Consider the following 16386-nt stretch of genomic DNA (forward strand, 5'->3'; position numbering starts at 1 on the left):
AATGTGATGCAGCATGTGGAATAGGTGTAGAGAATGCACTTACTATGTGAATAATCCCTGAGATGGAAGGCAATACTTCTAATTGAAATCCCTACATATTACACAACAAGCTGTACCTTTAGTGACGGCGGTAGCCTGGCCCGCCCCTTTTAATGGCATTGCGGCCCGGGCCCGCCCCTTTAGTGATGTCGGCAGCCCGGGACCAACTGTGGCGTCAGCAGGCCCAATCCGCCCCCCTTTGCGCTGCCCCCTGCAGCGGCGCCTTGCCCGCACAAAATCCTAGAAGGAACACTACAGTAGTGCCAACATCTCCACATTTTACCTTGCACCTCCATAGAGTAAACTTAACAGTGCACCACTTCCATTGTGTATAATTAAATTCCCCTCTTTTATAGGTTAATGTTTTTGGTTATGGGGATAAAAAAATTGACTGTAAGCTTAAAGGGAAAGGAGAGCACCAATGATGGTATCCATTACACCAATCATTGCACTGCAATGATCTGTTCAAATCACTGACCCCTCCATCACTCTGGGTAAAACCTAGGAATCGATTTAGCCTTTACCAGATCATTGAGCAAAAACAGCAGGTTGCACTCACCAGTTTGAAGTCCTGAATGCTACATATGAAGTATGGAGTGTTCGGTCTTCGGCTCTCAATATATACACAATCTGGAACAAATGAAAGGGAAGATTTTATTATGGTAATTTAACAATGGTACTCACACACCTGGCTAGATTTATTAAGGAGAGGCTTTGGTACAGTGGTCGCCTTACACATGTAGCGTCAATAAGCCATGCAACATGAGATGCCCGACACAAGTAGGCCTCCAGGTTCCCTGCATCCTAATTGCAATGCAATGCAACTAGGAGACTGTGCCAATTAACCTAAGATTGCAATACTTGTATATAGTGTATTTGTAGACAGAGCAGAACACAATCAGTGCAATATATTAAAATATAAAAATGGCATGAAAAACACAAGCGACTCTACCAGCGAATATGGTGAATGAGCCTTAATCTAGTACTAAAACCACCACAAACTGAGGAGCTAAAGCATTAATCAGCGTTTCCTAGCGCGATGGAACAAATATTGCATTAGACGAAGGTTCTCAAACTGCTTAGATTCACAGCGCCACCAGAGGATTAGCATTATTACTGAGCACCACTAGGTCAAAAGTCCCTCCTGGAGAAATTCTCCAAAAGTGATTGCAGTACACTGTAAACCTAGTGATGTTAAAAGGGTTGTGCGGTCTGTTCACATTTTAGGATTGGCAGCCGCCGACACTGGTTTTATGAAGTAGACCATAAATAATTTGATTTGGTCCTAGACCACCAACCTGTGGCACTCAGTTAGGAAAACGCTGCAGCACACATGAGGGCCAATTCAATTGTTTTAGTGCTTGGCTACCATTAAGGCGTGGAAAATGGCGTAAATCAATTGCTGCCCCATTATGTCCATTTAGTTCTAACATGTACATGGGTGCCCAAGCACAACTGAATTGTGACAATTAGGCAGCCCTGTTTCGACAAGTAAAATAGGACACCCAAAACAAATGAATCTGCCCTGAAAAAACTCAACAAAAGAGAAAAACTTCATAATAAGTATTAATTAATAATTGTATTTGAATAGAGAAGACTAGTGATGGCTAACCTTGACACTCCAGCTGTTGCTGAACTACACATCCCAGCATGCCCTGCATCAGTTTTAGCATGGCATGCTGGGATGTGTAGTTCAGCAACAGCTTGAGTGTCGTGGTTAGCCATCACTGATCTAGACTATAATGGTTAACAAGACCTAAAGTAAAGTCCATATTTAGCCAAGCTTTTAAGAATATGAGCACGGAAAAGTTCTGTTGGATCAACGCCTGTTTTTAAAACCTACAGCAAGCATATTTTGACCTCTATAGGGACAAATTAACTGGCAGTGTGATTCAACTCAATTGTTTTCCCCCGCAGCTACTACTAGGGAGCACAAAAAGAACAATTTAATTGTTGCTCCCCTCCAGCATCAGCTGTAGGAGATACATTTCTTCTCACTGCCTCCTATGGAAGAAAGAATAAATGTGTGAAATTCATCAGACACCGAAACGGGAGTTGGGACACCCTAACCAGGGCTTTAGATCGAAACAGGCACTAATTGCTGCTAAACCACCTCTAATTGGGCACTTCAAAAATAAATAGGTGCCCCATCAAAGCAACAACTGAAAAAATTTGTATCGCTCCCACGTGTCTGCAGCCATTAAATAACCAAAAACTTTGCTCAGTGCTAAACTGTCGAATACAATGTAATGCTAATATAAGGAACTAGTGACTAACTGAATTGCCCATTTCAATTGGATGATTTCAAATTGGACTGAATTGGACAATTTCAATTCTAGGCAGAGTGTCGTAACAATGCTCAACAGCAAACATGCTAAGCAATATGGTGGACAAACATCTCCAATAAAAAAAAAAAAAAAAGTGGACTGGAAGCGTACCCTCTCAAGAGTGTGGAGAGTGCCTGCTACTTCTCAAATGCAAGGTGTTTAGCCACCCTTGCAAAGTATTGTGTATCCTACTGAAATGTCAGTTTGGGCACACAAAAGCCCGACATTGGCACATTTCTGCCCACCACTTCAAGAGAGTACAAGCAGAAACAATGGCTAATTATGGAACTCAAGCTATGGGCAAAACAACTGAACAGCTACAGCCAAGGCACCCAAGCAAGAAACCAAATTAGATTTTCCTAGGGACCGTCTTCAAAGTATAGTTCACACAGCACATGATTATTTTCTTTAGCCTTCAACAACTGGACTTAGACAAAAAATTAACTGAAAGAGCAAAAGATAGTGCACACCGCCGGTCCCACAAACGATGTAACACAGACAGCATTAACAATGGTAACGTGTGCCCTCAGAGGACAGACAGATTGCCAAATGCTTCAAAGTAAAAGGAACAAGCCCCGATTAATGACAGGGCTTACAAGAGGCAAAACCACGTGAAATCCAGCAGAAAAACAAGTGTCATGGTGCCAGCGAGACCAATTATTTCATGAATTACGGTTCACTTCACACAGCACTTCCCATACAGAGAGACTTCTGTTTTTAAAAGAAGCAAATCTACAAAGGGCAGCTATAAAAAAAAAATTATATATATATATATATATATATATATATATATATTATATTATATGGGACATGTGACGGAGGAGGACTACACACTTAGTCATTTACTTGTAAATAGCGGGTGACCGTTACCAACTTGTTATGGAATTAGGAAATGGGGTCGGCGCCTTGTGTACATTAAGTCGGTTTTATAGAAAATATAAAATCTACACCCATACATAATGTATACACTAAATGACCATGTGAGCTGCAGGGTGAACACCAGCTATTGCTGATAATGAGATGATATGGTTTACGGCAATGCAAAATGGGGGGGGGGGGGGGTTATAGAGAAACTTCTACTAATATTATATGTGGAATATGGAGTATATAGGGCCTACAAAGAAAATTACCCACTGAGTATACAGATGACCAGCGGGGGGGGTATGCCAGCGTTCAGAATACAGATGTTGGCATCCTGAAAGCGAGAACTCAGACCAGGGCCAGGTAGGTATGCTTTGCTCCCCCCCCCCCCCCCCACCCAGCAGCCTATAACCACCCACTGCAGCCTAACCCTAGTCTCCATTCTCAGCCACCTAACCCACCCCGAATACTGATGTTATTCATTCCGGACAGTTATCATTCTGGCACTGGTGTACTGGCGGTAGTTGGCATAATGGCTTCTGCATTGTGAACACCAGCACCCCCACTGTCGGGATGGTGAACGCATCACATTCTAGCAATTCATGACTGTGGTTCCCATACTGGGTCCCGTGGGTTTGTTGTCCAGTACTAGATCAGATTATTTATAGACAACTCAAGGACATTCGCAGAGTTGTTCTGAAGCCACTCCTTTGATATCTTGGTTGTGTGCTAAGGGTCGATGTCCTGGTGAAAAAATGAACTGTTGGCCAGTATGAGGTCAAGAGCGCTCTGGAGAGGGTTTTCACTTAGGATGTCTCTATACATTGCTGCATTCATCTTTCCCTCTATCCTGACAAGTCTCCCAGTTCCTGCCGCTAAAAAACATTCCCACAGCATGATGCTGCCACCACCATGCTTAACTGTAGGAATGGGATTGGCCTGGTGATGAGTAGTGCCTGGTTTCCTCCAAACATAATGCCTGGCATTCATACCAAAGAGTTTAATCTTTGTTTTATCAGACTAGATAAATTTTGTTTCTCATGGTCCAAGACTCCTTCAGGTGAAGTTTGTGCTTCCGCCTGGCCACTCTACCGTACATGCCTGACTGGTGGATTGCTGAAGAGATGGAGTCTTTCTGAAAAGTTCCCCTATTTCCACAGAGGAATGCTGTAGCTCTGACAGAGTGACCATCAGGTTCTTAATCACCTCCCTGACTAGGGCCCTTCTCCCCCAATCGCTCAGTTTAGATGGCCGGCCAGCTCTACGAAGAGCCCTGTTTTTTCAAACTTCTTCCATTTATGGATGATGGAGGCCACTGTGCTCATTGGGACCTTCAAAGCAGCAGATATTTTTCTGCACCTTTCCCAGATTTTTGCCATGAGACAATCCTGTCTCGGAGGTCTACAGACAGACAATTCCTTTGACTTTCTCTTGGTTTGTGCTTTGACATGAACTGTCAAGTCTAGGACTTTAGACAGATGTGTGCCTTCCCAAATCACATCCAATCAACTGAATGTACCTCATGTGGACTCCGATTAAGCTGTAGGGACATCTCAAGGATAATCAGTGGGAACAGGATGCAGCTGAGCTCAATTTTAAGCTTCATGTCAAATGCTGCGAATACTTATGTACATGTGTTTTCTCAGTTTTTCATACGTAATAAATTTGCAAAAAATACTCTTTTTCCTCACATGATCATTTTGGGGTATTGTGTGTAGAATTTTGAGGGAGAAAATGAATTTATCCCATTTTGGAATAAGGCAACTGTGGAACAAGCAAAGTGCTATGAATATTTTCCGGATGCACTGTACAGAAACGGAAGCAGCCTATATTTGTAAATATCAATGCAAGGATATTCTCATTTGTACAGAGGACAGATAGTGTATATAATAAAGGTCTGTGGAAAGACAGCAGGGAAATAAAAACACATTAAATATAAGCCAAGAAATCTCATTCTAGCATGATTGCTTCTCCTATAAATACAGCCCTTTGTCTTGACCTGCCATATGCGTATTATGATAATGCCTCTCTAATACCTTGGAGCACCACACCATTACATGGAAGGCCATTATGAATCACAGATCACAGAACCTTGACAAGCTACACTCCTCTTTTTATGTAAGCAATATACACATTACATCCAGAGATATTATGAGCGCGCAGTAATGAGAGGCGCCTGCAATAGAGAAATGCACAGTTTATTAAGTGTCGGGGAAGGAGGGGGGGCTGCTACCTCAAAGGAAGCGCGCTGTGCGGAGTAAAGAAAAAGCAATACTAAAGAAGATAAATAGGAGAGAACCACAAGAGACCTTATAAAAAGTCTCAATCTTGGCTCACGAAATAGGTCTCTCGTCTTCTCTGCCATGAGGCTATGGGACACCCCTGCACAGAGATGGCGGCTGCTGCTTAACTCAGTCTGCAGAAAACAGCAAAGGTGTGGGCAAACGAGCCCCTGCTATGTACAGTACAGAGAAGGCTCTTTGCATCCCAAATGACATCTCCCTATTGCGTTGCTAGTAAAATGAATAGAAATACGCCCAGTGAATCAAGAAATGTATACTGACAGCATACTAGGGTGGTGAGGTCACACGTTACATTCTCCGCTTCCCACACAATTTACTTAAGCGCACCGCTGGCAGCGACAGGGTAAACCAGTTACTCAGTGTGGCAGCTCTTCATAAAGTCTTGGGGAGAATACAATGTTTCCCAACACTACTGCTTATATCATAAAAACGAGCCATAAAGCAAACAGAGATTGGAATCACTGCAAGAGTCAGGCGGCGTCTGAATTCATAATTTTATCTCCCAGCCATCAAAGACTTGTCTGCGGCTGACAAGCAAAATGGAAAGGCTGGCTCATTGTGACCTGGCTTTGTAATTCATTTACAAGATAAAATAAGTGAAAATATCCATCACCGCACCTCACATTCGGCAAGTGCCATGTTTCCTTAAAGACGACAAGGTGGTGTTACACTACGCGCCGTCTTCTTGAGGCCCCATCCTATGCACCAGACGGAACACGAGGGTTCAGATTGCCATTTAAGAAAAAAAGGAAGGGAAAACTACCGTTTGTAAAAAGCATATCCTCATCACTCCCAATAAATAGCTAGAGCTCAAGCAACAGTAACAAAAATATATGGAAGTAACCCAGTGTTTTTCAACCACTGTTCCGTGGCAAACTGGTGTGCCTTGAGCTGTTCTCAAGTGTGCCCACAGATCTAGTGATGCCCAAACCAGTTTCCAGCACCACCAGGTTCAACTGTTATTTACTGGTCTCTTCTTTTCATGTAAAGGTATTTGTTACCTGTGGGGACCAGCATGATTGTTTTTTATAAGGGGCTAATAGATTTTTTTTCTTCCTCTGGGGGCCAATTTGTTTTGCCTTGTGTGTGCCTTGGCAATTTCAAAATCTTATTTATTAAAAGGTAAAAAAAAGGTTGAAAATCACTGCTGTAACCAATAATATCTAAATGGATACAACATGTAGGTAGACATTTTGCGGACTGTATCAAATGCAAATCTGCAGTTTCGCGTGTGGACTGGCCAGAGCGGGCTGGATGCTTAGTGCCACCACACGGAGAACCCTTGCTTCTTGCACCATTTATAGCCAAATGTAACCCTAAGAGGTTTTTGGAAGGAAAAACACTTTAATTTGGTACTAGATGAGTTTTTTTGCAAGGAGTGCAGATCTACCTTTTTGTCGGTTGTAATTTTACTTCAGTATACCATAGGAACATCTATCAGTGTCAAAGACTTTACTTGACCATGACATTACATAGTAGTTTAGATTCAAGAAAAGACTTGCGTCCAACAACTTCAACCTTTGATTACAGGTTATATTTCTGGATGTTTTTATCTAATAAATGATGGTCTAGCCTTCATTTAAATGATGTAATTGTATCTGCCAACACTGCCTCGCATGGAAGGGAGGTTCCAGAATTTTACTGTAAAAAAGCCTTTCCTTCTATAGTGTTCTAAACCTTCGTTCCTTCAGTGTAAGTTAATGTTCTCGTGTCCTAGTAACTGATTTAGAAGTAAATAGGCCGCCTGACAGATCGTTGTAATTGCCCTTAATATATTTGTACATGTTAAGCATGTCACCCCTTAGGCATCTCTTTTCTAGCGTGAACATTCCCAATTTGGCTATTCTTTCCTCATAGCCTAAGGCAGGCATGTCCAAACTATGGCACTCCAGCTGTTGTGAAACTACAAGTCCCATCATGCCATGCCACAGTTTTGCTATTAGGGAATGCTAAAATTATGGCAAGGCATGCTGGGATGTGTAGTTTCACAACAGCTGGAGGGCCATAGTTTGTACATGCCTGGCCTAGGGTCTCCATCTCGTTTCAGAATCAACTTTATATTTGGCCAGGTATACTTGCGACAGTATAGATATATATAACACTTACAGATATACACTAGATGTAACATGGGGAGGATGAGGGACAGGACAGGGGAGACACAGGGAACATATATTAGGCTGAGGTGCAGAGCAGCTATGGAGTCATCAGCGGCACCACTTGGTTAACAGCCAGGTAGGTAACAAGTAAACCATGACTGTACAGATATCGAACACATACAGATACGTACGGATATGCACTAAAAGTACCCAGGGAGGGTGATGGCCAAACGGGGAAAGGCACAATTCCTAGGCAGCCATCAGTAGCGCCATCTTGATGACCGCTACTCAAAGGGCAGCAGTAGAACGGCTCAACAGGCCATCTCCCCTTCAGAACACCACAGGAGTCAGCCAATGTGAATGGATCCTGAAGCTGTCCCTCTGTGAGGCTGGGGGTGGCCAGCGTGTATGGGGCCCTGGTGGAGCCGCAACAGGGGGAGAGGCAGCAAGGCTGGGGACCAGAGTTGGGCCCTCATTAGGCTAAGGTCCACCACCACTGCCCCAATGCAGGAGCCATATCTCCTCCCTTGTGTGCCGCCTCAGGGTTTTCCTGAAGCGGAGACGTCGTCTGTGGGTGGATGGGCTTTTTCAGACCAGCGGAGGACGCGGCCGCAGCCACAAATGCTCAGTCCTGCTCCTGAGGGTCGGCCACACACAGCACGCCAAATCGCTCCTTCTCCATGGGCCAAGCATGGGAGCTCCACGTGCATGCAACCATCCCTGGCCCCCACGGTTGTATATATTTATTACTTTGGTTACCCTTCTCTAGACTTTTTCCATTTCTACAATGTCTTTTTCTTGTAGTATGGAGCCCAGAATTGTACTAAAAATTCTACATTAAGGTCTAATAAGTGCCAAGTACAATGATAAAATTACATTAACATCTCTAGATTCGGTGCCCCTTTATATACAGGCTAGTATCTAATTTGCTGCTACCTGACACGGAGCACTGAACCCCAGTTTAATGGCAATTTGGACTCCAAGGCCTATTTCCTAATCTGAGTTACCCAATTCTACAGTGTTTAAATTATATGTAGGACATTGGTTATGTCTCCCAAGATAATAATGCCTTAACCTTGCATTTGTCCACAGTAAACAGTATTTTCCATTTTTTTGCTCATCCAGTTTATATAGATCCCTGAGTTTATGCAAAGAGTCAATATTTGCAGTTCTGACCTTTTTCAAAGATCTCTGCAATTAGACCTGGCATGCTGTCAATCAACTGACTCAGACACACTCACACCTACCTGTTGTGGCTCTGCACTTCTGGTGCCCCAATTCCGCAGCCAAGTCAACTTTAGGAGACGGTACTGGCACTTGACGGAAAATCTTGGGTACCTTAAAGCCTTCTTCAAAACCATTTAGCCTCTGTCACTAAAGTTTTTGATGATCCAATAAATGGTTGATTGAGGTGCAATTTTACTAAACTGCAATAACCTTGCTTGTTTAGTTCTTTTGTGCAAAGCAGTGACGACTGTTTCCCTGCAGGTAACCATATTTAACAGGGGAAGACCACCACCCTCCTTTTATAGCTTCCAGTCTGTTATTCTAACTCAGCGGTTCCTAACCTTTTATCTTTCCCGTAACCCTCGATAAGGTTTTTCATTTATAAGTACCCCCTTTCTCTCAATTTGAAATATCAACAGTACTTACGAGTGGAGTGGGAGTGAGTGGTATGCATATCCTTGTGTGTCCTTATATTAACTAGCAGGGTAGTGGTGTGTGTGGTCAGAAATCAGGTCCCACTGTGTTTGGCCGCTGGCTGTGAACTGTCTCCAGGGTTACCACTAACTTGTAGGATTAATGCCGTTGCTTCCTCCACCCATGTCAGCACAGGGCATATGATTGCTGATGTCTGAGGGCAGCGTGGGTAGCCAACAACTGGTCAGGCAAAATCATGATTAGAGGCTAATGACACTACAGACAGAACCAGAAGTGATGCAACATGGTTCATTTCCACGGCAATGGGAAATATTTTTGGGATTAAGTTCACGGTCATGGCAAAGACAGACTTTGAAAGTCATCTGATCACTTTTGCATATAAATGGAGTATATGCAGAATACCATCACAAATACTGAGGCAGCAGACTTTGTGAAAATTAATCTGTGTCATTCACAAAACTTTGGCCATGTCTTTATACTTATGTGCGCCTCTGGTAGGGTGGGAACTGATATAGGGCATCCAGAGACATTAGAATAACTGGAATTTGGTACTTAATTCCTTCCCTTCTCCGAATCGATAGGGGACACTGGAGTCTTATACATTTGGGGATAGAGTTGGCATCAGAGGAGTCTTTACTTTAAGAATATTGAAGTGTGGCAGGCTCCACCCACTCTATCCTCCTCCCAGCCTCCAGTCTTAGAAAGCTATGCCCAGGAGGAGATAGAGACCAGGGAATCTATCTCTCTCTCTCTGTCCCCTATGGATTCAGAGAAAGCGTATGTACCAAATACACTGACATTATACATTTGGGGACGGCCCAAAACTACCCTCCCAGGTAGGAGTGTGCTGGGCATCCTGGAGCACTTTGCAACCACACCAAGAAATGGATGTCGCAAAGGTGTCAAATTTGTAAAATTTTATAAATGTGTTGGGCCTGAACAAGTAGCCGCTCTACAAAGCTATGAAATGGAAACACCTTGTGCAATAGCCCAGGAAGGAGCCACTGAATGAGTAGAATGAGCTGTAATGTTTGGTGGTAATTTTCGAGCAGAACCGGTATAAAGCTTAATTGGAAGCCCAATCCAACAAAGCTAATGTTTGTTTTGATGCAAGCCAACCTCTGTTTGCTGCGTCATAGAGGTAAAAAAAGCATTAGATTTAAAAATTATGTCCTTTCTATGTATATTCGCAGGGCTCGTACTTCATCTAGCGAATTTGAATCCCTCAACAATGTTGGGCCCACAATTGGCTGATTAATGTGGAAAGCAGATACAACCACTTGAAGAAAATCCAATCTAGTCCTTTGCTCTGACCTGTAGCCATGGAACACAGGTATGGTGATTTACAGAAAAGGGCGCTTAGATCTGAAACCCTCCTGACGGAAGCCATTGCTAGGAGGACATACATTTTTCAGGCTAAAGCTGGCCATACATCAGAAAGATCGATCTTAAGATCGATTGCGCTCATGATTGTGTACAATTTCCCTTGAAATCCCGGCAGTCCTTGGTGGTTTTTGGACACACAATCTACACACAATCGATCATACAATCAATCATACAATCCATCTACTGCATGATTGTGTACACAAGATGTGCACACAATCTGCATACAATCCATCTTACAATCAGTCATACAATCCATCTGCTGATTGATTGTATGATTATGTACATAAGATGTGCACACAATCTGCATACAATCCATCTTACAATCAGTTGAGATTGTATGATTGGGTACAATATCTTTCTGATGTATGGCCACCTTAACAGACGTATATATCCACCATTTTCAATGGTTCAAACATGTCTGACCTAAGAAAGGCTAAACCAAAGACAAGTCAGAAGGGTCTGCATGTGCTTTCACAGATGACTACAGGCAGTACGCCTTCAAGAAAGGTCTATACCTCTATAAGCAGTGCTAGCCTACAGCTAAGGAATATAGACATAGCCAAAACCTGTCACTTTAGAGAACCCAGTCTGAGCCCTGCTGAAAATCTGCTTGTAAGAAGAACAGGAGGCGAGACACACATAAGGCTTCCAGATTCCGTGATATAAGGTTGAAAAGAAAGCCTTCCCCGCTTTAAGCATAGATAGTACAAATGAAGCCGGAATACTCCGCCTACTTAGCAATGTGGATTCAATAGCCATGCCATGAAATGCAGTTGCCATAAGTCCGGGTAGATGAATGTCCCTTGTAGGAGTAGGTCCTCTGGCAGGAGAAGCCTCCATGAGTTATCTGCTAGAAGCAACTGTAAGTACATGTACCAGACTCCCTCTTGGTCTGTTTGAGTAGCCTTAGATTTAGCGAAAATGGAGGGCACATATACACGACAGTGTAAGTCCAAAGCACTGACAAGGCATCTACTGCCCCTGCTGCTGGATCCCAGGGTTTATGGTTCACCCTGGACACAATCAAATCTGTCTGAGAGGCTCCCCAATGTTGCGTTATCTGATATATTTTTTGAACACACTTGAGTGAAGAGCCCAATCCCCTGGATAAAAAGCCTGACGGCTTAGGCAGTACGCCTTCCAAATATCCACTCCTGAAATAAAAATTGCAGACAGATCCATTGCATAATGTTCCGCCCAACTTAATATGGGCCAGACTTTGAGAGCCTTCCAGTCTGTTGACATATGCCACAGCCACGACTCAGATAGCTCGACCTAGGGGCAGATCCTTCAGAGTCAGAGCTAGATAAATGGCTTGGATTTCCGGGATGTTGAAAGGTAGTTTTGCTTCCTGCTGAAACTGACAATCGAGGACAACTGCACCCCCAGCCCGAGGCTAGCATCCGTTGTTGTTATACTCCAGGTATATATGCCATACCTGCGACTCACTTATAGGTACGCTGTGCACAGCCACCACTGAAGAAACAAACGAGTCTCTGGAAATCGGGTCATTCGTCTGTGCATGAGGAGACAAGATTCTGACCATTGGTCTAGGACAATGATGGCAAACCTAGACACTCCAGCTGTTGTTGAACTACACATCCCAGCATGCCCTGCTACAGTTTTACTATTTGGCCATGCCAAACCTGATGCAGGGCACGCTGGGATGTGCAGTTCAACAACAGCTGGAGTGTCAAGGTTAGCCATCACTGTTCTAGGAGGTATAGTTGAAAAGTCCTGGAATAAAAAACAGCCAAATGGAAGAACCACGAAGGAGGCCACCATCTTTCCTAGGAGCCATACACAAAGATGTACCAATACTCTTAAAAGTACTTTCTTTACCAAGTATTGCAAGGAAAAGTCTTTGTTCTTTCCATAATTAGTCCAAGAATGCATACATATAATACATACATATCTATTTATGTATTTATATACTTTCAGACTAGATGGACCTTTAGGTTATATTCCGCTGTCACATATAAAATTTGTATTGCTTCAGCTCTGAGAACAAATACAGAATAATTCATTTGCAGGCAGCAGAGTCATGGGACAAAGAAGAAGAACCTCTTTTCTGCGATTAATGCCGTTAAAAATGTGTTCTCGTTTTACCACCAAGAGACAACCCTCTTATTAAACCGTCTGGCTTTTGCAGTTGAACTGTTGGCGTTATATTAAGTATAGAGGGCCACATAAGCTTCTTTGTGACCACTGTTAAAAGGCATCGATCCGGGGTAATGCCAGCATTACACAATTCCATCTGTGCTCTCATTATCTGCAGGGAATCCCAAATGGAACGCCTTGGGTATTCTGCAGTGCACAATCCCACTAAAAATAAGGTCACAGCGAAGATGCAATCACAGAAAGGTGATCAAAAGGTTATAGAAAAAAAAACAAAAAAAAAAAACTTCAAAACACTAAAACAAACTTTATAAGAAGGTAAACCGTCCTTTTCCAGTCGTATTATTTCTTTACATAATTTACTAAAGCAGCAATTACATTTGCCATTCTATCTAGTGGGGCATTTTCCCTTCCCGGTTTCTGTGATCACTTGTCACACTGCATGAGAACTCTATACTGCATTAATTCTGCTGAACAAAGCTACAGCCATGGTTCTTCTCTGTTTCATCTCTCCTCTGTAACTTAACAGAAATGAGCTCCAGCCGCAGCATTGTTCTGGGGAAATTGATGACACAAAATGCCCAGACACCATTAAAACGGAAAGCAAGGAGTTGCAGGAAAAGGAATAACGGAATGGGGGTGGGAACACTAAAGGAGAAATCGATTGAAGACTGTATCTGTAGACATGGGTGCAGGAGAAAGTAAAATATACCACTTTTTAATTTATGTTTCCATAACTCATTCCATACTAAAGGACTTCATTTACCGGCCCACTTATTAAGAGGGGTGATCTGAACGTGGGTTAAAAAGGGAGGGGGGAGCGGCTCTGAGCCGCTTTCCCCGTGCCCAGCGCCAACAGCTTTGCATATCTCAGAGCCGTCCTCAAAGCCGCTCATCTGCTGGTAATACCAGCAGATGAACGGCTTTCCCGGCGATGATGCAGGAGCACGCAGCAGCGCTCATCGCCGGGCATACACACTGGGCGGCTTTGAGCTGAAAGCCGCTCAAACTTGCGGTTTTGAGTGACTTAGCTTAAAGTTGCTCAGTGTGTATGGGCCTTTAGAGACCACAATGGAACAGTGCCCAACTAAGTGGCAAAATGGTAAGAGACGTCACTAACCATATCAATCAAAAAGTGTTTTAATCAACTCATCTCTCAAATATGGCAAAGCCCTGATTTACTCCGCATCATGTAGAACATGGGTGGGCAATAAGCGACCCTCCAGCTGTTGAACTACGCTTCCCAGCATGCCTTGCCTTAGATTTGCTATACGGCCATGCTGAAACTAATGCAAGGCATGCTGGGATGTGTAGTGCATCAACACCCAGAGGGCCGCTTATTTCCCACCCTTGATGTAGAAGCACAGAGAGATAACAATGCATTGGAGGCTATTCTTCTAACAGCACTGCCTCAAAGTATAGAACATCGATAACCGTTGATCTTTGCATCAAAAATTAGATGCAATCGTTCTAGGACCTTGACACTCGAGCGGCTGTTGAACTACACATTCCAGCATGCTCTGCATCAGATTTAGCATGGCCAAATAGCAAAACTGAAGCAGAGCATGCTGGGATGTGTAGTTCAACAACAGCTGGAGTGTCAAGGTTAGCCATCAAGGCTCTAGGATGACGCAGTCTGCTGATAGGACACCTACAGGACGCTAATCCATACCAGGTAAAACGGTTTTCCCACTGAAATGTGTACCCAGAGATTCATGATGCAGGCCCAGCATCTTGCCTCAGGCAAATGAGTTTATTATAAAACCTTATAAACCCATATTGCAGGGAATCCATTTTCCTTTAGTATTTCTCCCGCTGCTGCAGTTTAATGTACCACCGCCATAATTCAGATTCCGTGTGTTTAAACTCGCTCAAGCCTACCTCCTGACTGTACACTAAATGGAACATATTCCTGCTGAACAGAATTAATGACCGCTAATTGTAATCCGCAGCTCCCAAATTTATAAAAACAACTGCTTAGCCGTTCAGGCGGCAAACACCACGACACCCACACAGTTAACCCCCCCCCCTTTCCACTGCTCTACCGGCTTTTTAGCAGTGTCACAAGGCTTTCCCACAGGCTGACAAGATTATAAGGGGCAAGAAAACCAGTATGTTACAGGGCAAAGCATTAGACAATTATTTGTGTTCTCTACAACAGGTCCTGAGCAATGTACATAAGAGTGTATGTCTAGGTAAGTGCACACAAAGAAGCAGACACATACACATAACACAGCTATACAATGACACAGACATGTGAGTGCGTGGCACAGAGGTGAGACAATAAAATAAAACCAGGGGCAAACAACTTTTTAACCTTCGAAAAAGCACATGGATTACACCAGATTATCTTATTTTCACATTAAATGCTAGCAGGGTTTCTGTGCTATAGCCATCCAGCACTGATAATAAATAAGCAGGGAGTAATGCAGAAATTCACACCACACACAAATGTGAAAAGGTGCAGACGGCAATGTCTTTACAATGAAGACAGATGAATAAATGTAATAAAATGAGGAGCCTACATAGAAAACAGGGCTATGTTCCACACATTGCGGGTGGTTGTAAAATATGACAAATGTAGCTGTAATCAGGAGGGGGGGAGGAGGGAGACAGACTTTATAGGGCATTACTAACGCAGCTTGTGTATTTGCCCTTGCAGAAATCCCCTACTTGCCTTTTCTTACAAGGGGATATAACTAGACTACAGGAACAAATTACACGGGAGAGGCGATGCAATTCTCACCATTGAGAGGTTAAGGATGCATGATGTAATGACTGCCATCGCATGGCTTAATGCAGGATTTTGCGATGCAAGCTTTTCATAGAAGGGGTAAAATCAGTTCCATCAATAATCCAAGCTCACGGTTGGCTCCGGAATAGTTGTGCAGTAAAAGATTAGCCAGGATGGCCACTTAAATGTGTACCGGTTGTCTACACAAGGTGAAAGCAGGCAACTTGCGACGTAAATTATAGGAGATGGAAATTTGCTCTCGGGTCACTTAAAGCCTACGTCTACGGTACATGAGTGGTGGTACGTCTGTGCAGCAACAGCATAGAGAAATAGAACAGTTTATAAAAGCTACCTGGAGTAAATAACAGGGGATACTGCTGAAAAATGTAGGGGATGATGTATATTCAGATTACCATGGTACCAGCTTTCCCGCAATGACAACAGTTATTAGAAAAGACAAAAGAAAAAAACTCAAACACTACAAGCCCTGAAAGACTGTTCTGTATATTCCTTGCCGAACTGAAGGGCATCATTCACTAGGTGATTATTAGTTTGATACACATTTCTCTGCTCATCTCCATCTGTTATCCACACAAAAAGCACATACGCAAAGCTGCTTCCAATTTAGTCTCCCGCTGTAATGTTGAGATCCAGCCACGATTTACAGCAGTTCCATCACATCAAAGTACGAGTCTGTATTATTCCTAGATGTCTTCAGCCGCAGATCACAAAAGACTCATTCTAAAGCTTGCTAGTCACTGCCACAACCTTTAATGCCTATATAACAGCGCAAAAAGACGACAGGAACTTACTATGCTGCTTCCACACATACATAATCTGGCTCTTGGCAATTTACAAGA

The 16386-nt window shown here is 43.2% G+C and overlaps 1 protein-coding gene across 6 annotated transcripts in view; it reads right to left on the bottom strand.

Annotated features, from left to right (window-relative positions):
- Window positions 1-16386, bottom strand: part of RERE (arginine-glutamic acid dipeptide repeats) — a 290268-nt gene that overhangs the window by 134824 nt on the left and 139058 nt on the right. For all 6 annotated transcript variants that reach the window (XM_083163291.1, XM_083163286.1, XM_083163289.1 and 3 more), the window contains one exon: window positions 599-669. In XM_083163291.1, the coding sequence (XP_083019417.1) occupies window positions 599-669 (71 nt within the window). The remainder of the gene's footprint in view (window positions 1-598; window positions 670-16386) is intronic.

The sequence above is a fragment of the Crinia signifera genome, chromosome 19, assembly GCF_055691185.1.
Source record: "Crinia signifera chromosome 19, ASM5569118v1, whole genome shotgun sequence".
In the NCBI taxonomy this organism is placed as follows: domain Eukaryota; kingdom Metazoa; phylum Chordata; class Amphibia; order Anura; family Myobatrachidae; genus Crinia; species Crinia signifera.